The sequence below is a fragment of the Tursiops truncatus genome, chromosome 16, assembly GCF_011762595.2.
Source record: "Tursiops truncatus isolate mTurTru1 chromosome 16, mTurTru1.mat.Y, whole genome shotgun sequence".
NCBI lineage: Eukaryota > Metazoa > Chordata > Mammalia > Artiodactyla > Delphinidae > Tursiops > Tursiops truncatus.
In genome coordinates this window covers 17,203,943-17,228,255 of record NC_047049.1, presented here as the reverse complement: position 1 = coordinate 17,228,255, position 24,313 = coordinate 17,203,943, and the positions used below count along the sequence as shown (strand labels likewise).

Genomic DNA, 24,313 nt, shown 5'->3' with positions numbered 1-24,313 from the left:
ATGATCTAATCCACCTCTGAGTGGAGTAAAACACTTCTAAATCTCTGCTGATTGTAGAGTTCTAGTGATCAGTGTCTAGCTCTCTAAATAAGTCTCTTTACCACCTTTACCCTTTTAGCCTTTCTCACTTTTAATGTTCTCACCTTTTACTTTTCTTTACCTTCCTTTTTTTCTCTGGATCTTCCCACCATTCATTTATCCATCCATCCATCCATCCATCCATCCAGGAAGTATTATTAAAGATCTGTTACGTGCCAGGCATTATGTAAGAAAATAAACAATACCAAGTAACAATAGATAGCCTCTTGGTTACCTGAGGCCAGATATGGGGAGTGGTTAGACAGAAGAGAATACTGTCCTCTTATCATCCAGTTTGATTTATGTGCCACTGGATGATAATACCTTTATAAGCAGGAGTCGCTGGACCAGGTACCTTTCAACATTTTTACCTGCAAGTACTGCTAGAAATAAAACCTTTCTTGTAGATTATCTGACTATCCATCATCCCATTGTTTTAAATATTTACTCTTTAAGTTAGTTTCAGGTCAGCATTATGTCCATTCTAAAGCTATAGCGAAAAAAATTAGGAAGCATTGTTTCCATAGGTCTTTACCTTTGTCTTCTAAGATTTGGAAAGAGATGTGAGTTGCACAGTAGAGTATCTGTTACAGTTAGGTTGTCGATAGACACTCGGTTTTTAAAGTACATCAGAAGGTAGCCACATCATTGTATGGCAGATGATTGTGAGTGTGGGGGCCAGAGGCCTGGGGTGGAAGGCATGGCATGGGGACTCCTGGAGACCTGCCAAGACGATGAATAAATCAGTTCATCGTCTTAGCAGGTACCATGTTTGTACGTTGGTTGATCCAACACATTTGATATGTTTCTCTATTTAGAACTGGTACAGTGTTTTATGTTGTGGTGGTGATTTTCACATCATTCTGCCCCACTTCAATATGAGCTGCTACGTGTTGGGAACATGCGTTATTCTTCTTTGTATCTTTACAGTGCCTGCCACATCATTCGCTCTCCATAATGTTTATTGAATTGAATTCTGATTTTACCTCTGATGTAAAATTTGTCTCCATGGGTAAGTTGTTGAACCTTTCTGGGAGAGTTGATTTTCATCAGGATTTCCAAGGAAAAACTGGGTAAAAAATCCATGGACAACTGAAAGTGACTGCAAAACTTTTCCTTCACTTCTGTGGGCTTATTGTAAACGACTTAACTGTCCAGCCCACTCCCAACTGAAATAAACGTTCTCCAAAGGGACCGTGGCAGTGTTCACTTTTGGAATATTTGTTCAGTGCCTTGAGATCGTGATGAAAGACCTGTAGAGTGGGGAGGGATTTTTTAGGTGTGATCCCTTCTGAGTCCATAGATGTAATCAGAGCCAGTCTGCTTATAAAATCATCAACACACTATCTCCCACTGCACTAGGTGTTCTTTTGAAGTCTCTTGTACCAAGCTCTGACCTTATTTCTCAAGATGTATCCACATTTTCTAAATGGGAGATTTGGGCAAATATAAGACAGCCCCGGGCTTCCTTGGTGGCGCAGTGGTTGGGAGTCTGCCTGCCGATGCAGGGGACACGGGTTCGTGCCCCGGTCCGGGAAGATCCCACATGCCGCAGAGCGGCTGGGCCCGTGAGCCATGGCCGCTGAGCCTGTGCGTCCGGAGCCTGTGCTCCGCAGCAGGAGAGGCCACAACAGTGAGAGGCCCGCGTACTGCAAAAAAAAAAAAAAAGAATATAAGACAGCCCCAACATGCAAAATATTTTTGAATGTTACTTTCCATTTAACACTTAAGGATTTCAATAAGGTAAAATATAGTATGCATACTATGTAGTGTTAACTGGCATTTCATTAAAGTTGTCAAGACTAAAAGTGGGTTTCCCCCCATAAGTTATGTATAGGTTTGTTTATCATTAGTGCAGAATGTTTAGGATCTCACATAAAAATCTTTTGTGAAAGAATTCCTGTATTACAGATTGTCCCTGCCTTGTTTTTAAAGGGAACAATGAGATAATCTATGTATAAATTACATATCAGTTATACATCTGGACTGATGTAGTAGCTTTTTCTGAAAAAGGTGAAAAGATTTTCCTCCTCCATTGGAATCAAGGTTTGAGAGTAAAAATGTGGGAAATGAAAATCAGCTCAAACCATATTCATTCTCATTCTGTCTTACTGTCTCTCTCTCTCTCTCTCTTACTCTCACTAAAGAAAGAGAGCTAATGGTTTGTGCCAACTTCTACGTCCATGAAACTAGAGAATTTTTGAAAATTGTCAGAAGATGCTATTTATTGTGCTCAGTGGCAAGCCCAGGACTCAGCATGCTTCTTTGTTATTGATGACCTCATCTTCAGGTTTCTGAGAGCAGTTCTGGTACCAGGCTCAGTGCATCAGACTCTACAATGAGTATCACCCACTATAAATACATTAAATCATCTTTAGGGTAAAACCAACATTGAAATTCATGAAAACATTGCAGACAGTTCAAAAAGAGATGCATTTTCCTATGGTACTAAAGGATCAAGAGTAATTTGAATTCATTCTACCTTATTCTGTCTCACTTTTTAAAAGATTTGTTGTTATTCTTTTGGTAGGAACCTTAAACATTCTGTCTACTCAGCAGTCTTTTTTCTTTTCACTATTTTGAGTCTCCAAATTTATAATACAGTTTTTAAATATGGCATCTTGCTTTCAAACAAGAGTTCAGGAGTAGACAAAAATTCCTAATTAACAATTCCTCAGCCTGGGTGAAATGTGTAGTGGGTTTGAGTTTGTCAGTGGGTATAATATATACCTATTAAATAATTTGTTTAATCATCTATTAAAATTCTGAGCCTTCTGGTATTACTTGCGGTGTATTACACATCTTTTCTTTGTATTTAGATGTTTGGGTGTGTGTTTTTGTTAAGGTTTCAGTCACTTTTCCTGCACCTGAAGAGGAGAATGGGATTTGCCAGTGATAAATGGGGAAGTGGACTAGCTAACTAATAAAGATTTGTCTTAATCAAGTATGATTTGTCAGAACAGGAGCGCACTGGGGTCAGGGCGCGCGCAATGAATTATACAGCATTCACAGGAGGAAAGGACCCGGCAAGAGACCTCATAAATATTCTGCCATTACCCACTGCTAATTCGTATTCAAAGCGTGCTCTGCAGTTAGTTTCTAGGTTGCTGAGCTGTTCACCAGCTTCCCGAGCTTTCTGTTTGCGTGAAAAAAGAAGTTTTATTATGTTTTGGCATCATCTGGGTTCTCACGGCTGATTATCAGGCCCCCAAACAGACCTGATACCAATAATTTGAAGTGGCTTATTGCATTACGTCACATAGGATATTTATTAAGTGCCTGCCGTGGACTCTGCAACATGCTGCACAGTGTGGGGAGGATACAGATGCACAAGACGTTCTCTTCTAGAAGACATTTCGGACGCATGCTTATGATCCTGTTCAAGTCTTGTCTCTGTCAATTCGAATATGGCTGTAAACATTTGTTTATATGACTTATTGCTGTGATAGGGTAAATAAGCCTTTTTCCTGGTCTTTATTTTGTAAATCTTTTCTTTGATTTGAAGAGGGTTGACTGTTTCTTCTCTTCATATTGAACATATGTTCAAATGTTCACATTCAAATGGTTTGAGAGTACAGTTTTGGTATTTCAAGGAAAAAACTGAATGGACTTTGGGCTTCCCACTTCCAAGGATGGTCCCGCCAAGAAAGAAAAGGTTGAAATAGAAAGTTGGGAAAGCCCATTTTATCCATTCCTGCTTTATCAAAGGAAAATTGTTAGCAGTTGGGCTATTATTTGGTATATTTCCTGAAACTTCCTTAGAACACTGGCCTCAGCCAGGAACGGAAAAAGAGCACAGTCCTCTGATTTCTGACCATGTAGAAATTGCCATGACACCTCACACGATGTTTGCAGTGGTGTGTAGGAGAATGTTGAGAATTCTGTAGTGATGGGGATTTCTTTGCTTCAGATGAGAAAGAACCTCCCCAACCCTGTGAATCAAAGATGGTATGAAGGGGCTGGGGAATGTGGTTGAGCCAAGGCTTGCTTAGGACAACGTCTGAACTTCCGTACAGACAAGCCCTCAGCGAAATCAAAACCTGTCCCCCTGTAAGAGACTCCGTGAAGATACTCACAAAGCAGTGCAGATAGATGGGTGGTGAAAACAGACCATAGAGATAATTCAGTTCTCAGAAATGAGTGGTCTTTACATCGGCATTAGTATTGTCTCAGCGAGTGTGCAGTCGCTGCATGTCTCAGAAAAAAACAAAACACACAAAATCCTGGAGAGGAGCTGGGAACTCTGGATTTGAGGGTAGAAGAAAGAGTTGGACAAAAGGCCAGCTGGGCCTGGGAAGTAGACCATAGGATGTGAGGTTCTTAGGCCTTAGAAAACTCATCTTGCTTTTCTTTCAAGTAGAAGGAGTCATTTTTAATTTTTTTTAAATGTCACCTTATACTCTCATCCTTGTATTTGATTTATGACATTGGAAAAGTCATAAAATGTCTAGCTTCCTTTTTTTTTTTTTTTTTTTTTTTTGGTACGCGGGCCTCTCACTGTTGTGGCCTCTCCCCTTGCGGAGCACAGGCTCCAGACGCGCAGGCCCAGCGGCCATGGCTCACGGGCCTAGCCGCTCTGCGGCATGTGGGATCTTCCCGGCCCGGGGCACGAACCCATGTCCCCTGCATCGGCAGGCGGACTCTCAACCACTGCGCCACCAGGGAAGCCCTAGCTTCCTTTTCTGTTATGTGTTTATCCAAAGTGTTGCTCCAGATTGCTTGGCCAGAGTGCCTGTGATGTTGGCCATTTATGGGCTGGTGAAAGCACAGTATGTGCCAGTGGCCATAACCATTGGCTTGGGGATCAATCGGATGTGGGTTTTGAATACTGGCCAACCTTGGGCAAATTCCCTAGCCTCTCTGAGCCTCAGATTGTCTTTAGAAGGGGTTAGTAATAGTCTACTTCATATGGTGGTTGTGAACATTAAATGCAGTATCTGTCAAGTGCTTAGCACAGTGGCTGGCATACAGTGAAGTAGTCAATAAATAGTAGCCCAAAATTAAAAAAAAAAAACCTTCCCTGGAGGGAAACATTTATTGCAGTATTTTATACACAGCCTGTAAGCAATAAACTTTTGCTGGATATATATTGAATGAATGAAGTCATTTTTTTATCGCCAAGGGTTTAAGCCTACATGCCTTTTTTCCTCAAAAAAAGTCCCATCTCAACTTGTTAATACTCTTACATGGAAGTTTGGTAAAAGACTCAATTTTAGTGGTTCCCTAATGGAGCCCACTGAGATGTAATTAAAAATTCTTCTTAGAATTATGCTAATAAGTTCAATATACGGCCTTGCCTATGAAGTCTAATAAATTTTCTATTGTATTAGAAACAATAGTAGCTTTGTTTTATTCTGTATTTTAGAAACTCCCAATGTCATAGTGCTTGCTAAGAAAGGCAAACAATAGTAAACTATTTTTTCAGGAGTTTTACTAAAAGAAGTCTCTAAGTGCACATTTGGTTATGTACTATCCTTCTAAGGTCAGACTGATATTTCAGTTTGCAAAACTGAATAATTCTTTACTGTCCTACCTGACATTGACCAGCAGTTGCCATCTGATGAGCTAGATTATCAAAATCCATATTTATTTAGTCTTTTCTTTAATGTCAAAAGAACAGCATAAATATTAGGAAATCTTTACCTCCTTCATATCTTTCATTTTTTTAAGGAAAACAATCATTTGGGCTCAGTTTGGATCTTTTATCACCTATACATCTCAAGTTAAAAAAAACTACTAAGGTCACATCACCTTAAAACTCTGCTAGAATATACCATAAAACTCTCCATCCTTTTTTTGCTATGCTTTTCTCCACTTGTTCACTAACTCCCTTGTCTTGAGTTTCATTAATTTCTACCTCTCCAAGTGTCTGTGTCTAAAATGCAGGTCCCTTCTGCTTTAGAGTTATTCAGGAATACACTGTCTCCATCCTGTTTTCTGCTTCATGATATAGTGTAAATTCTCCCCCTTCCATTTTAGAGTCCTCTGGAGATTGCTCTGGCTTACTTGTGTGTGTTTGTATATGTTTCAGTTAAACTTTGTTTACAAAAACAGGCCACGGCTATATTGGCTCAAAGGCCCTAGTTTGCCCATCCCTACTCTAGAACAGTGGTTCGCAAAGCGTAGTCCCAGGGAACCAGCAACATCAGCATCATCTGGGAACTTGTTAGAAATGCCGCTTCCTGGGCCCCACCCCAGACCGACTGAATTAGAAAGTGTGGTTGTAGGGCCCAAGAAGCTGTGTTTAAGAGCCTGACTTACTTTTGTTTACTGATTGATCTATGCTCCATCTACTTACGCAAAAGAAGCGCTTGACATTAAAGGGTCAGGTAGGTATATCAAGAGTAGAAAACTTAACCCAGGACCAAAGACAGAAGCCAAGAAGTAAAGGGGAGATTGGGTTGGGGGTTGATGTATAAAGAAATCCTAGAGCAGTGCTACAGTAATTAAGGATTAAACTCACCCTGAGCTTCCAGGATTCAGGCCAAAGAAGAAAATATGTTGGATTACATAGCTTACATTGTTCAGCAGTACAAAATGAATTATTTCCTGAATGGTCAAAAAAACATTTTTTTAATCAGGAAGGGGAGGAAGTGTGGTGGTGGTCTCTGAATAAGACAAACTAAGAAATGGGATGAATCCTGTCCTGGACATCAGCTTGACTAAAAAAGCGTAGAAATATTCTTTGTTTTTTAATTTCTTAAGTTGATCTTATGAGTACCAAAGACCCAGTGTTAAAAGGAGTAAAGTTCTGTATTGGAGCCAGATATGTAGTACTAGAGAGTGTTGAAGAATGAAGGCCAGGTGACAAAGAGTTTAGCATGACTTATAGAAAATTTTAAGAACATACATGTCTAAACCCCACCTCCAGGGACTCTAATTTAGTCAACCTAGAATGAGGTCTACACAACCCCATTTATTAAAAGTGCCATAAATGTGTCTAGACCAAAACCAAAGAAGCACAAGACCAGATGAGAACCTTTGCCATTGACTATCCCCTTCACATTTCAGTCATCTCACTCAGGCTTTTGAAGGAACTAGATGGCAGAAAATTCAAGAATGAGAGCCCTGGCTGAAAGCTGAAAAGTGGATGTTCTCTCTCATCAGTTGAAAAAAGACCCCAGTGCTGTAGATCCAGGATAGCAGATCGGTCTTATCCCCTGTACCAACCCTGATCAATTGGAGCTGATTGCCTGGAGCACTGTGAGGAGAGGGTTACCTGCAAAGCATGTTCAGGGGCAATGTGATGGATTAATGAGATCTACCAGGTGTTTGAGATTGAGTGGCAGCAGGTATGGCATATATTTGTTGACTTTGCTCTTGGACTAGACATATGGATAGGAAGAGTGACATTTCGTTGAAAATTAAAGAAACTGACTTATTTTATCACTCTGAATTTTTATTTCTAAACTTTATTTCTTTTTAAAAAAAACTTTTTTTGAGGTACAGTTGATGTACAATATAAGTTTCAGATGTACAACATCGTGATTCACAATTTTTAAAGGTTACATTCCATTTATAATTATTATAAAATATTGGCTATATTCCCTGTGTTATACAGTATATCCTTATATAAATTAGATTTTGTTGTTGTTTTTAATGTATAAGATGTATAAGAAGAAGGTAACTCCTTCCAGAGGAATTCTAAATGTTTTGTATGAGTCAAAAATATTGTGTACGAAGCCTCCTTCCTTACACCATAAACAAAAATTAAATCAAGGCTTCGCTGGTGGCGCAGTGGTTGAGAGTCCGCCTGCCGATGCAGGGGACGTGGGTTCGTGCCCCGGGCCGGGAAGATCCCACATGCCACGGAGCGGCTGGGCCCGTGAGCCATGGCCGCTGAGCCTGCGTGTCCGGAGCCTGTGCTCCGCAATGGGAGAGGCCACAACAGTGAGAGGCCCGCGTACCGCAAAAAAATAAAATAAAATAAAAATAATAAAATAAAATAAAAAATTAAATCAAAATGGATCAAAACCTATGTGTAAGAACTAAAACTGCAAAACTCTTAGAAGAAAACATAAGGATAAATCTTCGCAGTCTGGATTTGGCAATGGAGTTTTAAATGTGACACTAAAAACACAAACAACAAAAGAAAAAATAGATCTATTGGACTTCATTAAAGTTAACTTTTGTACATCAAAAGTCGCTATCAAGAGAGTGAAAAGACAGCCTACAAAATGAAAGAATATATTTACACATTACATATCTGATAAGGGTTTAGTATCCAGAATATATAAAGAACTCTTACAACTCAACAACAAAAAGACAAACCAATTTAAAAATGGACAAAGAACTTGAACGGAGATTTCTCTAAAGAAGATATACAGATGACCAACAGGCACATGAAAAGATGCTCAACATCATTAGACATTAGGGAAATGCAAAACCACAGTGAGAGGGACTTCGCTGGTGGCACAGTAGTTAGGAATCTGCCTACCAATGCAGGGGACACAGGTTCGAGCCCTGGTCGGGGAAGATCCCACATGCTGCAGAGCAGCTAAGCCTGTGCACCACAACTACTGAGCCTGTGCTCTAGAGCCCGCGAGCCACAACTACTGAGCCCACGTGCCACAACTACTGAAGCCCGCACACCTAGAGCCTGTGCTCCACAACAAGAGAAGCCACTGCAATGAGCAGCCCATGCACCACAACAAAGAGTAGCCCTCGCTCGCTGCAACTAGAGAAAGCCCACGTACAGCAATGAAGACCCAACGCAGCCAAAAATAAATAAATAAATAAATAAGTAAGTAAATTTTAAAAAAAAACAGTGCGATATTACTTCACACCTACTAGGATGACTATAATTTTTTGTTTTGTTTTGTTTTTGTTTTTTTGCGGTACGCGGGCCTCTCACTGTTGTGACCTCTCCCGTTGCGGAGCACAGGCTCCGGACACACAGGCTCAGCGGCCATGGCTCACGGGCCCAGCCGCTTCGTGGGATGTGGGATCTTCCCAGACCGTGGCACGAACCCATGTCCCATCCATCGGCAGGCGGACTCTCAACCACTGAGCCACCAGGGAAGCCCGACTATAATTTTTAAAATGGAAAATAACAAATGTGGCCAAGGAGGAACTGGAACATTCCCACATTGCTGGTGGGAATGTAAAATGGATAGCCACTGTGGAAAACAAGTTTTGCAGTTCCTCAAAAGGTTAAGCACAGAATTACCATATGATCCAGCAATTCTACTCCTAGGCACATACCCAAAAGAACTGAAAATAGATATTTAAATAAGTACTCGTATATGGATGTTCGTAGAAGCACTATTCACAATAGCCAAGGAGTAGAAACAACCAAAATATCCATCGGTGGATGAATGGATAAACAAAACGTGGTATATCCATATAATGGAACATTAAATTTTAAAAACATTTTTAAAGACATTTATTTGGCTTTGCTATTGTTATTATTATATTATTTTATTTTTTGGCTGCGTTGGGTCACAAGCAGATCCTACAGCAGCAAAACAAGAACATAAGTGAGTGAAACAGGTCAGGAAGGTAGGTGGCAGCCTCCATATGACCTGGCTTTTCTGAAGAGAGCAACTGTAACTCAGCTGCAGCCTGTGCTTCACCGTGCAGAAATGGGGACTCAGAATTGCTCTATATTCCAAACTTCAAAAGAGCCTAGATGTCCAGCTTTTTATATGAAATACCCTGTTTAAAAAAATTTTGTTGCAAACCAGTTCAGGAATGCTTAAAATAGTGTTTCAGAAAAGGAAAACATGTTTGCCAGCCATTATAGGTCCTGTGGTTCTCCCAACAGTGACTTCTGAATAAGCAGATAATTAGAATGTTATACATTCAGTGATAGAAATGTGTATAGTTCACAAAGAGTACAGAGAGTGATTAACTCTGCCCATAATGATTTCAGAAAGGCTTTCTAATTACTTTCTAGTCACTTGTCAATAGTTTACAACCCTTTTTGTTTTTTTTAGAATGAGTCATTCATTCAACCCAGATGCTGCTGACCCCCGTCTCCCTTGTCTGTTAAGTAAATACATGTTTGCTAAATTCCACAAGTGAGCCTTTGGAATGTGTTTTGACAGTTTTTCCCATTCAGGTTTTCTGCTGCTTGATCTCCTGGCTTTAACATTCTTTATTGAATTGTGAAAAAGGGATGTCCTTCCTGCCGCTCTGGTCTTGTTTCACAGAATAGAACAGATTCATTCTCATTTCTGAATGGAGCTGTAATTAACATGGTTCCTTTTGTTTAACAACCTCAATTTACATAGTACCTGCTCATTCCAGAGCATCGTTATGGGTAGCACAGCTTCATTGACTGATGTCTGAGGGCTCTGGGAATAGTGTTTGTTAATTATCTGCAGCAAACCAGGTAACTAAGGGGAGGTTCTGCTACTATGACTTTGATGAAAGTAGTGCTGATTATTTTTTTAATTGCTTAATGATAAATTTGATCATCCTAAAGCAAAATAGAATACATACCTGCTGAGGAAGTAGTGTTAAGTCATAATTGCTTTTAAAAAAAAAAAGAAAGAAACCTGAGGCCCTGTACATACTTTTGCTATATTACTACGAAGAATGCATAAGTTTACTTTCAGTTTACATAAATGTATAATTATTTCTGTAGTAATGTCATCATCAAAGTGCTTGTAAATATTTTATACTACATAGTAAATGCAAATGTCCTCAGAGGCCAAGCAGGCTACTACATGAAACAGTCCGGTTGTAGACTTGGGTATGCTGAGAGGATATGACCCGCTTAAAAGCATTTAAGTTTGAGTTATTTGTTGTTTCTTCAACATTGTCTTAGGGGAGGGGCGGGGGGAGGGTGGAATACTTTTGTGGGTCTGATTTGGCCCTTGTGCTCTAGTTTGCTTGAATGCTCCATAGAGAAAAAGAGGCATTAAGATTTTATAGCATCGTTGAGTCCAGTAGGGGCACTAGAGATTTATCTAGTCCAAAACTGTCATTTTACGTTTAAGGAAACTGAGGCCCAGAGAAGGGAAGTGTTTTACCAAAATCAAACCACAAATGAGTATGTCTGTATTTCTTTTTAGTGGGTCTTAAAGACAAAGGGAACTTGGAGATCCTTTTAAGATGGTATTTCTGTATTCTCCAATACAGTAACATTAGCCATTTGTGGTTACTGAGCCTTTGAAATGTGGCTGGTCCTACCAACACTGAAGTTTAAATTTTATATTATTTTAAATAATTAATTTGAAAAGCCTCATGTGGCCAGCAAGTGCCATATTGGACAGAGAGGCTCAAGGATTACAATTTTCATCCCTAACTTATCACAGTCTACCTCGAATAAATATTATGCTACTTCAAATATAACTTAAAACCTGTCAACAACATACTTGTATTTACTTCCTCTCCATCTTTTGTGCCATGATTTTCTTATATTTTACTTCTACATATGTTGTTATTATTTTTCTTTACATGGGTCTAAATTCTGTAATGCACATTTCCATATAGTATCGTTTCTCTTCAGCCTGAAGAATTTCCTTTAGCATTTCTTGTAACTCAGTTTTGCTGGATAATCCTCTCATTTTTCAATTATGTAAAATTATCTCTTTCACTTTTATGTTTAAGATATTTTTCACTAGATATGGGATACCAGGGTGACCTTTTTTCTTCCCCCAGCACTTTGGGATATTGTTCCATTTTCCTCTTGCATTGTTTCTGATGAAAATTCAATCCTCATTCTTATTATTATTTTCCAGAATGTAATGTGTCTTGCCCCCCCAACCCCTGGCTGCTTTTAAGATTTTTTATTTACCTTTAGTTTTCAGATATTTGACTATAATGTACTTGGTGAGGTTTTCTTTGTATTTATCTTGCTCAGAGCTTGTTGAACTTCTTTGATCTGTGGGATGACTTTTCTTTAAAATAAAATTTGAAAAATCTTTGCTGTTATTTCTTCAAATATTTGTTCCATTCCATTGTTTGTCCCTGAGACTCCCTTTTCTGGGAATCTAATTGCACGTATGTAAGACAACTAGTTGTTATCTCACAGATTATTGTTGCTATGTTCTTCCCCCTCCCCCACAAAAAACTTCTTTCCCTCCTTCAGATTGAATAATTTCTATTAACCTGTCTTCAAGTTCAGTGATCCTTCTTGTATAGTGAAGGATATTCTCTTTGGTCCATCCAGTGAATTGATTTCAGATGCTGTATTTTTCCATTCTAGAGTTTCATTCAGTTCCCTTTTAGAGTTTCCACTTCTTTCCTGAAAAATCCATCTCTTCACCGTTATATTTACCTTTTCATTTAAATTCTTTAGCATACTTATAATAGTTATTTTAAAACTCTTTATCTGTTAACCTTAATGACTAAGTCATTTGTTGGTCTACATTCATAAACCATGTTTTTACTTCATCATTCTCTTTTTTCCCCTGCTTTTTTGCATGTCTTATAATAGTATTCTTGACATAGTGTAAAGACAAAAACAGTAGAATCTGAAATATAAACATTTTGAATTTATTTCCTTTGGAAGCATTTTATTCTATTTTGTATTTGATTAATGGACTGATCAGATTCTTCCCAAAATTAAGTTGAGCTGGTGCTGAGCTGAATCTCTAATTAGATTGGATTCATCTGAGGTTAGTGTACCCCAACCTGTGTCTATGCTGCCTTTTAAAAAAAATCTTATCAGTATTTGATCTGAGAGTGGGTCCATCTCCAGTTTTCTGGATTCTTGGTTCATGTTGGGACTTAACTCTAGCAGGGTCTCAGAATGCAAGCACCACAAGAATATGTAGGAATATGAGGTTTCTCTTCACTAACCAGCCCCTTCTCCGCTGCCTCTTCTATGGCAAATTTGGAGATCGGAGGAGAGTTAAGAAACCAAGCCATTTGCTTTTGTGTTTAGAGCTCATCCAGATCCCATGCTGTCCATAAGCCTATATTTTTCACACGATGTTTGACTGATTTCTCCTTATCCCTGAAAAGTCTCTCAATGGGAGGCCTGTACTCAGACCAGGTCGTAGGTATGAATGTTGCCACAGCTCTTTGCTCACAAATGAAATGCTTGTTTCTCTCTAGAATCCATCAGAGCTTCTTTGTATATACTAGATATCTCCCAGAAAAGAATGGTAATTATTTTGTCTGGATTTTTCTTATTTCTATAAGTGTGGTCATTTGTATCTTTCTCCATCTGAATTGGAAGCAGAAGTTCTTTACATGCTTGAATTATGAAATAATGAAAGATGGTAGAAGAACTGTCTTTTCCATTTCCCCACCTATCCATGGATCGGAAATTCAAAAAGCTCTTCATGTCTCAGTAACATCAATACTGAGGATAACCTACCCACTCAGGGCATGATGCCAGAGTCAGTGCCCAGGAAGGTGTGCTAAATGCCGAAGAATGGCTGATCCAGTCACACTGAGCAGCTCCCTCCTGAGAAAGCTATATGTGAGCTACTTCGCTCTCCCAAAGCAATAACTTTTTACTTTTATTAGACTCAGTAGCCAGAATTTCTTGAGCCACGTCCAAAATTCAGTACTCCAAATTGTTAGGAAATATCACTTGGTGTTTTGCATCTGTCTGGTTGGTGTTCTGCAATATATGTATGAAAACACGTGCTTCAGAAATACCTCTATTAAGTACTTCTGTTCCCTCCACACTTCACAGAAGTCCCCATATACAAAGAATAGCTGGATAGTTGTGAATGCCTTTTACCTGTTGCTAAAATTTCTAAGAAGTTTTTGAGTGCCAGAAAATCATCTTGCCTTCTCTTAGTTCTTTAAAGAAGACTTGACTAGATGTCTTCACTTTTTAAATAATTTGCTGGAAATCACATCCTTAATAAAGTTTGTAAAAAGAAAGTTAAATATAAGTGTGCAAAGGAATGATTATTCTTTTCTGCTTTATAGCTTTATAGCATAATGGCTAAAATCTTTTTTAATATTTTGTATTTATCAAACAGAACATTTTCTGATGAATTATATTTGAGGCTCCCTCCTTTCAGCCATGTTTATATTATAACATGATGTGAACTTTCATCGGTTCTGCCTTCTGATAGAAAATATTTTAGTCTGTTCATCTCCAAAATACAAATACAATAATTTTTTTTAATTAAGTTCATTCACATCAGTCTTATGATTATTCAGGTGGCATTATTATTTTATGAATGGAGAGAAATGATTTACTGGTAGAAGCTCCTCAAAATAAGTCTTACCTTTTGTGATGCCAGTCCAGTCCTTCAGGAAGTATTTTGCTAGATTTGTAGTTCCCTGGTTCTTCTCCATAACTTTATGGGGCAGCAAAGTGTTGAATACCTATTGTATTATCCGCCACCCCCTGTAAAATATATTGAAAAGGAGAGGAAACCCATTTTGCAGTTTGTGACCCAGTAAAAGGGGCCTTAGATCAAGGATATGATGATTCATTCTGGGTAATGGTGAAAACAAAAGCTCACTTTATAAGCTTGAATGCCGTACTTCCACGCTGATTCCCAAGACCCCTGTGAAAAGGATAGAAGAAATGCAGAAAGAAACTTTTCTTTCCAGGAATTCATTTATCATGCTGTGACATGTAGAATTCCAGCATATAGCATCAGTTTTTATGTTCTTTTATGCTTCCCATTGTTTCTTAATCTCAAAAACATCCTCACAGTCAACAAGTACAATGTTTATAAAATTTATGATTTCTCAAGTTATTTCAATAGAGGCAGTATGGCTCTTCCCACTCTAAAGGTATTATGGAAGTTTGAAGAACTGAAAGCTCTAAACTCAGTATATCACATCTGCATTGGTATATGCCTGTGATCTTATATTCTTTCTTTATTGGTGTTGTTGGTGAGTTTTTACACCTTAGCTGTTCAAGAAAAATAAATCTAACAATGTTAATTTTTTTAATGAAATAATCCCTAAATGTCTATTCTGTCCAAAAATAGTCTATTTTTAAAATAATCCCCTCTTTTTTTTTTCAATGATATTTGTACTATTTTATTTAACTGGGCATTATTAAAGCAATCAGAATTTAGAATTTATGATTATTTTTACATAATAGAAAAATTATGAAATCATACATGCAATGCAGGTTATTGACAATGATAAAATAATCGCCTCTTAATTTGTTGCCTTCTTTTGTTTTGATTGGGGTAGGAGAACACATAATGAAAAAACTGTACATAACTTTTTTCATTCTACAAGTGTAAACATTTCTAATATGTTTGGCCTGGAATTTTCTTTAGTGGAGCGTTAAAATGGAAAGTAGCAAATAAGTAATTAAAAAAGAATTCTGTTTCCAACAAATGCATGGTATTTGCCTGTTAAGACCAGGACATATATGCACTCTTGCCAATATCTCTTCTTTTGCCAGATGGGGTTAGTACTTTGGATGCTAAGATACTTTCCAGGAGGCAAAGAGACTGAGGGAGTGACTTACAACTCCTGAAAAGGCCTGAGCTCTTTACGTCTTGTTCCACTGATTCCTTCAGTAACAGACTGTAGATCCATTCAGAAGAGTTTTTATATACTCCAGTGAACCTGATAGAAATGTGGCTATGTTGCCTGCATTCCAGGGTTGCCTTCTCCATTGCCACACATGATATGCTTTGAGAGCAGGAATACACCACAAACCTGTCATACACTCCATTTTTCACTTTCTTTTATTCTCTCATTGCTTTATTCCTTCCATGAATACTTACTGGAAACATTATGCTGGTGACAAGACACCATAGTAATAACCTATTTCCTATTTCTTTGAGATAGATATATATATATACTCTCAACCTTGATAGAAGATATTATATAACGAGGATTTTGCTGAACTAATTACAGTGTTGATGGTGTTCATAGATATTAGAGATTTTTAAGTTAAAAGTGAATTAAAATTGCTATGTTATGGGATTTTTTTGTTTTATTGTTTGTTTGTTTAACATCTTTATTGGAGTATAATTGCTTTACAGTGCTGTGTTAGTTTCTGCTGTATAACAAAGTGAATCGGCTGTACATATACACATATTCCCATATCTCTGCCCTCTTGCGTTGCCCTTCCACCCTCCTTATCCACCCCTCTAGGTGGACACAAAGCACTGAGCTGATCTCCCTGTGGTATACGGCTGCTTCCCACTGGCTATCTATTTTATATTTGGTAGTGTATATATGTCTATGTCACTCTCACTTCGTCCCAGCTTACCCTTCCCCCTCCCCATGTCCTCAAGTCCATTTTCTACGCCTGCATCTTTATTGCTGTCCTGCCCTTAGGTTCTTCAGAACCTTTTTTTTTTTAGATTCCATATATATGTGTTAGCATACGGTATTTGTTTTTCTCTTTCTGACTTACTCCACTCTGTATGATAGTCTCTAGGTCCATCCACCTCACTACAAATATCTCAGTTTCATTTCTTTTTATGGCTGAGTAGTATTCCATTGTATATATGTGCCACATCTTCTTTATCCATTCATCTGTCGATGGACACTTAGGTTGCTTCCATGTCCTGGCTATTGTAAATAGAGCTGCAATGAACATTGTGGTACATGACTCTTTTTGAATTATGATTTTCTCAGGGTATATGCCCAGTAGTGGGATTGCTGGGTTGTATGGTAGTTCTATTTTTAGTTTTTTAAGGAACCTCCATACTGTTCTCCATAGGTGCTCATCAATTTATATTCCCACCAACAGTGCAAGAGGGTTCCCTTTTCTCCACACCCTCTCCAGCATTTATTGTTTCTAGATTTTTTGACAATGGCCGTTATGACCAGTGTGAGGTGATACCTCACTGCTGTTTTGATTTGCATTTCTCTAATGATTAGTGATGTTGAGCATCCTTTCATGTGTTTGTTGGCAATCTGTATATCTTCTTTGGAGAAATGTCTATTTAGGTCTTCTCCCCATTTTTGGATTGGGTTTTTTGTTTTTTGATATTGAGCTGCATGAGCTGCTTATAAATTTTGGAGATTAATCCTCTGTCAGTTGCTTCATTTGCAAATATTTTCTCCCATTCTGAGGGTTGTCTTTTTGTCTTGTTTATGGTTTCCTTTCCTGTGCAAAAGCTTTTAAGTTTCATTAGGTCCCATTTGTTTATTTTTGTTTTTATTTCCATTTCTCTTGGAGGTGGGTCAAAAAGGATCTTGCTGTGATTTATGTCATAGAGTGTTCTGCCTATGTTTTCCTCTAAGAGTTTTACAGTGTCCAGTCTTACATTTAGGTCTTTAATCCATTTTGAGTTTATTTTTGTGTATGGTGTTAGGGAGTGTTCTAATTTCATTCTTTTACATGTAGCTGTCCAGTTTTCCCAGCACCAGTTACTGAAGAGGCTGTCTTTTCTCCATTGTATATTCTTGCCTCCTTTATCAAAGATAAGGTGACCATATGTGCGTGGGTTTATCTCTGGGCTTTCTATCATGTTCCATTGATCTGTATTTCTGTTTTTGTGCCAGTACCATACTCTCTTGATTACTCTAGCTTTGTAGTATAGTCTGACGTCAGGGAGCCTGACTCCTCCAGCTCTGTTTTTCTTTCTCAAGATTACTTTGGCTATTCGGGGTCTTTTGTGTTTCCATACAACTTGTGAAATTTTTTGTTCTAGTTCTGTGAAAAATGCCATTGGTAGTTTGATAGGGATTGCATTGAATCTGTAGATTGCTTTGGGTAGTATAGTCATTCTCACAATGTTGATTCTTCCAATCCAAGAACATGGTATATCTCCCCATCTGTTTGTATCGTCTTTAATTTCTTTCATCAGTGTCTTATAATTTTCTGCATACAGGTTTTTTGTCTCCTTAGGTAGGTTTATTCCTAGGTATTTTATTCTTTTTGTTGCAGTGGTAAATGGGAGTGTTTCCTTAATTTATCTTTCAGATTTTTCATCATTAGTGTATAGGAATGCAAGAGATTTCTGTGCATTCATTTTGTATTCTACTACTTTACCAAATTCATTGATTAGTTCTAGTAATTTTCTGGTAGCATCTTTAGGATTCTCTGTGTATAGTATCATGTCATCTGCAAACAGTGACAGCTTTACTTCTTCTTTTCCAATTTGGATTCCTTTTATTTATTTTTCTTCTCTGATTGCTGTGGTTAAAACTTCCCAAACTATGTTGAATAATAATGGTGAGAGTCGACACCCTTGTCTTGTTCCTGATCTTAGTGGATATGGTTTCAGTTTTTCACCATTGAGAACGATGTTGGCTGTGGGTTTGTCATATATGGCCTTTATTATGTTGAGGTAAGTTCCCTGTATGCCTACTTTCTGGAGGGTTTTTATCATAAATGGGTGTTGAATTTTGTCAAAAGCTTTCTCTGCATCTATTAAGATGATCATATGGTTTTTTCCTTCAATTTGTTAATCTGGTGTATCACATTGATTGATTTGCGTATATTGAAGAATCCTCGCATTCCTCAAGAATCCTTACATTCCTCAAGGATAAACCCCACTTGATCATGGTGTATGATCCTTTTAGTGTGCTGTTGGATTCTCTTTGCTAGTGTTTTGTTGAGGATTTTTGCATCTGTGTTCATCAGTGATATTGGCCTGTAGCTTTCTTTTTTTGTGACATCTTTGTCTGGTTTTGGTATCATGGTGGTGGTGGCCTCGTAGAATGAGTTTGGGAGTGTTCTTCCCTCTGCTATATTTTGGAAGAGTTTGAGAAAGATAGGTGTTAGCTCCTCTCTAAATGTTTGATAGAATTTGCCTACAAAGCCATCTGGTCCTGGGGTTTTGTTTGTTGGAAGATTTTTAATCACAGTTTTAATTTCAGTGCTTGTGATTGGTCTGTTCATATTCTCTATTTCTTCCTGGTTCAGTCTCGGAAGGTTGTGCATTTCTAAGAATTTGTCCATTTCTTCCAGGTTGTCCATTTTATTGGCATATAGTTGCTTGTAGTAATCTCTCATGATCCTTTGTATTTCTGCAGTGTCAGTTGTTACTTCCCCTTTTTCATTTCTAATTCTATTGATTTGAGTCTTCTCCCTTTTTTTCTTGATGAGTCTGGCTAATGGTTTATCAATTTTGTTTATCTTCTCGAACAACCAGCTTTTAGTTTTTTTGGTTTTTTTGTGTGTGTGTGTGGTACGCAGCCCTCTCACTGTTGTGGCCTCTCCCGTTGTGGAGCACAGGCTCCAGACGCGCAGGCTCAGCGGCCATGGCTCACAGGCCTAGCCGTTCCGTGGCATGTGGGATCTTCCCGGACCGGGGCACGAACTCATGTTCCCTGCATCGGCAGGCGGACTCTCAACCACTGCGCCAACAGGGAAGCCCCTAGTTTTATTGATCTTTGCTGTCATTTCCTTCATTTCTTTTTCATTTATTTTGGATCTGATCTTTATGATTTCTTTCCTTCTGCTAACTTTGGGGGTTTTTTGTTCTTATTTCTCTAATTGCTTTAGATGTAAGGTTAGGTTGTTTATTTGAGATGTTTCTTGTTTCTTCCGGTAGGATTGTATTGCTATGAACTTCCCTCTTAGAACTGCTTTTGCTGCATCCCATAGGTTTTGGGCCATCATGTTTTCATTTTCATTTGTTTCTAGGTATTTTTTGATTTCCTGTTTGATTTCTTCAGTTATCTCTCAGTTATTTAGTAGCGTATTGTTCAGCCTCCATGTGTTTGTGTTTTTTACAGATTTATTCCTGTGATTGATATCTAGTCTCATAGCATTGTGTTCGGAAAAGATATTTGATATGATTTCAATTTTCTTAAATTTACCAAGGCTTGATTTATGACCCAAGATATGATCTATCCTGGAGAATGTTCCATGAGCACTTGAGAAAAGAGTTTATTCTGTTGTTTTTGAATGCAATGTCCTATAAATATCAATTAAGTCCATCTTGTTTAATGCATCATTTAAAGCTTGTGTTTCCTTATTTATTTTCATTTTGGATGATCTGTCCATTGGTGAAAGTGGAGTGTTAAAGTCCCTACTATGATTGTGTTACTGTTGATTTCCCCTTTTTTTTTTTTTCCGGTGTTACGCGGGCCTCTCACTGTTGTGGCCTCTCCCGTTGCAGAGCACAGGCTCCGGACGCACAGGCTCAGCGGCCACGGCTCACGGGCCTAGTTGCTCCGCGGCATGTGGGATCTTCCCAGACTGGGGCACAAACCTGCATCCCCTGCATTGGCAGGCGGACTCTCAACCACTGTGCCACCAGGGAAGCCCTGATTTCCCCTTTTTATGGCTGTTAGCATTTGCCTTATATATTGAGGTGTTCCTATGTTGCGCATAAATATTTACAGTTGTTTTATCTTCTTCTTCTTGGATTAATCATTATGTAGTGTCAGTCTTTGTCCCTTACAATAGTCTTAATTTTAAAGTCTATTTTGTCTGATATGAGAAATGGTACTCCAGCTTTCTTTTGATTTCCATTTGCATGAAATATCTTTTTCCATCCCATCACTTTCAGTCTGTATGTGTCCCTAGGTCTGAAGTGGGTCTCTTGTAGACAGCATATATATGGGTCTTATTTTTGTTATCCATTCAGCCAGTCTATGTCTTTTGGTTGGAGCATTTAATCCATTTACATTTAAGACAGTTATCAATATGTATGTTCCTTTTACCATTTTCTAAATTGTTTTGGGTTTGTTATTGTAGATCTTTTCCTTCTCTTATGTTTCCTGCTTAGAGAAGTTCCTTTTGCATTTGTTGTAGAGCTGGTTTGGTGGTGCTGAATTCTCTTACCTTTTGCTTCTTGTAAAAGTTTTAATTTCTCTGTCAAATCTGAATGAGATCCTTGTTAGGTAGAGTAATCTTGGTTGTAGATTTTTCCCTTTCATCACTTTAAGTATGTCCTGCCACACCCTTCTGGCTTGCAGAATTTCTGCTGAAAAATCAGCTGATAACCTTATGGGGACTCCCTTGTATGTTATTTGTTGCTTTTCCCTTGCTGCTTTTAATATTTTTTCTTTGTATTTAATTTTTGATAGTTTGATTAATATGTGTCTTGGCATGTTTCTCCTTGGATTTATCCATGGGACTCTCTGCACTTCCTGGACTTGATTGACTATTTCCTTTCCCATATTAGGGAAGTTTTCAACTGTAATCTCTTCAAATATTTTCTCAGTCCCTTTTTTTTCCTCTTCTTCTTCTGGGACCCCTATAATTTGAATGTTGGTGCATTTAATGTTGTCCCAGAGGTCTCCAAGACTGTCCTTAATTCTTTTCATTCTTTTTTCTTTATTCTGCTCTGCGGTAATTATTTCCACTATTTTATCTTCCAGGTCACTTATCCTTTCTTCTGCCTCAGTTATCCTGTTATTGATTCCTTCCAGAGAAATTTTAATTTCTTTTATTGTGTTGTTCTTCATTGTTTGTTTGCTCTTTAGTTCTTCTAGATCCTTGTTAAACATTTCTTGTATTTTCTTCATTCTATTTCCAAGCTTTTGGATCATCTTTACTATCATTACTCTGAATTCTTTTTCAGGTAGACTGCCTATTTCCTCTTCATTTGTTTGGTCTGGTGGGTTTTTACCTCGCTCCTTCATCTGCTGTGTATTTCTCTGTCTTCTCATTTTGCTTAACTCATGATGTTTGAGGTCTCCGTTTTGCAGTCTGCAGGTTCATGCATCCTGTTGTTTTTGGTGTCTGCTCCCCGTGGGTAAGGTTGGTTCAGAGGGTTGTGTAGGCTTCCTGATGGAGGGGACTGGTGCCTGTGTTCTGGTGGAGGAGGCTGGATCTTGTCTTTCTGGTGGGCAGGACCACATCCAGTGGTTGTTTTGGGGTGTCTGTGACCTTATTATGATTTTAGGCAGCCTCTCTGCTAATGGCTGGGGTTGTGTTCCTATCTTGCTAGTTGTTTGGCATAGGGTGTCCAGCACTGTAGCTTGCTGGTCATTGAGTGGAGCTGGGTCTTAACGTTGACATACAGATCTCTGGGAGAGCTTTCGCCATTTGATATTACATGGGGCTAAGAGGTCTCTGGTGGACCAATGTCCTGAAGAGGCTCTGGCCTGACACCCAGCTGGAGCACCAAGACCCTTAGCAGTCCTAGTCTTCTCAAATCTTAAACACAAATTCAGAGCAACATTGGGATTCAGATAATCTGCTCAGGCCACCCCCTCCACACAGGTTCCCAGAGAGCCTTCTCCAAGCCCCTGAGGATGGAGGTTTCTTCCAGGTCTGCAATGTTTTAGTCTTTCCTCCTCACCGCTTATATGAATTTCACCTCTTCTTACAGACCTAATCCCAATTTCTCCAGGAAGTCTTATCTGATTTCTCCAGGCTAGAGCAAATATCCTCCTTGTCTGCTAGTGTTAGAGGGTCCCTGCAGAGGCGGGAGGCGGCTGTGGCTCACTGCGGGGACAAGGACACTCTAAAATTGCTATATTATATTGATTAAAGGAATTTAATGTCATGGTAATACCTAATAGTATGATAAAATTGAATATTGTAATTGTTATGCAAAGAAAGAAAAATGCAACTCTAGTTGTTTCATACTTCTCTGTTATTGGTGTCATTTTCCATTTTTATGATGCCTTTACTGGGAACCACATATCCAATTTTACCTTAAGGATAAATTGTATGGAGTTAGTAATAAAAAGCTAACGTCAATCTGAGAGGAGATAATATACTAAGAATGTACTATCCTAGGAAGAATTTGCAGTTTGTATAGGTGTCAAAAATATAATTTATGTTATTGTATTTAAGCAATTCTTATTATTTGGATTTTTCTTTCATGAAAGGAATATACAGTCCTTTTTTCTGATGTGCCATGAAATATGAACTCTAATGTAACATTTATACTTTAACTGCTAAATCATCTCTATTAGCTTGGGAGTTCGTGAGTGGAAGGGCTTGATCTTGGTTACTGGCCATGTCCCCAACATCTAGCCCTGGCGCAGAGTAGGGCCTCAGTGATTATTCATTGAGTGCATTGATTCTTGGGTACTATACAATTATGTGCATTTGTGTGGTACTCAATAGCTTTCAAAACATTTTTAGTTAGGTTATCTCATTTGACTATAACAACAATTTTGTGAGAAAGTTAGGACAGATATTTTCTTCCAATGAATAAAATTGCAGTTCAAGTGGATTATGGAAGACCTAGCTTAGGAGGGTGTCGGGGTCATAATAATCTGTTGTTTTTTTATATTGATCATAAGCATTCTATAAATTCTGCGCCTGTTGTCCTTTTGGTACTTCTGAAGTTTTTTTTTTCATTTGCACCCAAAGTCATCTTTCCTAACTCAAATTTTCTTGTCCATAGAACAAATTGGCCAGGAGATGTTGGAAAACCTCAGTCATGACAGAGAAAAGATACAGAGAGCACGTGAAAGAGTAAGTAGAAGTGCTACAATCTTTTCACAAATTCAGTAAATGAAAAGACAAAAAAATAAATGAGTATAAGGTCTTGGACATGTGCATAGACAGTAACAATTACATTGGTGTAAGCATGTGTAAAAATGGCTAGGGTGAAAGAGGGATATAGAGTTGGGGTGAGGGGAGTGTGGGATGGAGAAGGAATAAGCTGACTCTTTATGCCTCCATCCCAGAATGCCCCCAGGTAGATATTTTATTTAACACTATATCTAAGGAGAAGATCACTGAGGAAGATTTTGTGATATGTCAGGTCTTTCAGAGCAGAAGCTAAAAATATTGATCTCATCTTCCCTCAATTCATTTTGCTTCCATTTATATCTCTAGGACTGTGTACATTCATAGGGTGGAAATATTAATTAATTACCAGAAATAAATTAAACTTCGTCAGCCTGTGAGACATTTGCTTTTATATCCTGTTCAAGTATCCAATTTAAAGCTCCTGGGGTTATCTAGTATATGTAATTTTCTAAATCTAAGAATTTTCAGAGATAATGTAAGTGTCAAAAATGTACTTTAAAATATTTAAGCATTTTTTTATGAATTGGATTTTCCATCATGAAAGAAAATTATTGTTTGCCAGTGCACTTTAAAAATAATCTAATTCCATGAAGTTTCCTTTTGTTCTGTTTTAATGCTGCTTTTCTCCTCCTAGCTTCGGGAAACAGATGCTAACTTGGGGAAAAGCTCCAGGGTTCTGACAGGGATGTTGAGAAGGTAAGAGCCAGGTAGGGACTTATCTTCCTCTCTCTCTCTTACTTTTTTTTAAGTATATTTTTCATCTCATTGCAACCGGGCATGTTCCAGGCATGCAAGCTTCTGCTCTTAGTACCCTGTGTCAAGAACCTTTTGAAATGACAGAGCACTGATATTAACTCTCGTCTGGACAGGGACACACACTGAGTAACTTAGATTAGAGAGAAGGTTTGAGCTTGGGGGGTTACCTCAAGCTATGGAAAAAATTAGGGTTAGACATGAAGTATTTTTTCATAGCCTGAGGAAGGCCCCATG

At 38.3% G+C, this 24,313-nt stretch overlaps 1 protein-coding gene across 20 annotated transcripts in view; it reads left to right on the top strand.

The window, feature by feature from the left end:
- VTI1A (vesicle transport through interaction with t-SNAREs 1A) overlaps positions 1-24,313 on the top strand; it is a 368,837-nt gene that overhangs the window by 178,283 nt on the left and 166,241 nt on the right. For 18 of the 20 annotated variants that reach the window (XR_012326899.1, XR_012326901.1, XR_012326898.1 and 15 more), the window contains 2 exons: positions 23,193-23,263; positions 23,958-24,019. Coding sequence is in view for 17 of the 20 variants with exons in the window: in XM_019940015.3 (XP_019795574.1) it covers positions 23,193-23,263; positions 23,958-24,019 (133 nt within the window). In the remaining 3 variants the exon portion in view is untranslated. Of the gene's footprint in view, positions 1-23,192; positions 23,264-23,957; positions 24,031-24,313 lie in introns of all 20 variants that reach the window. The other 2 variants (XM_019940020.3, XM_019940021.3) reach the window with 1 other exon arrangement.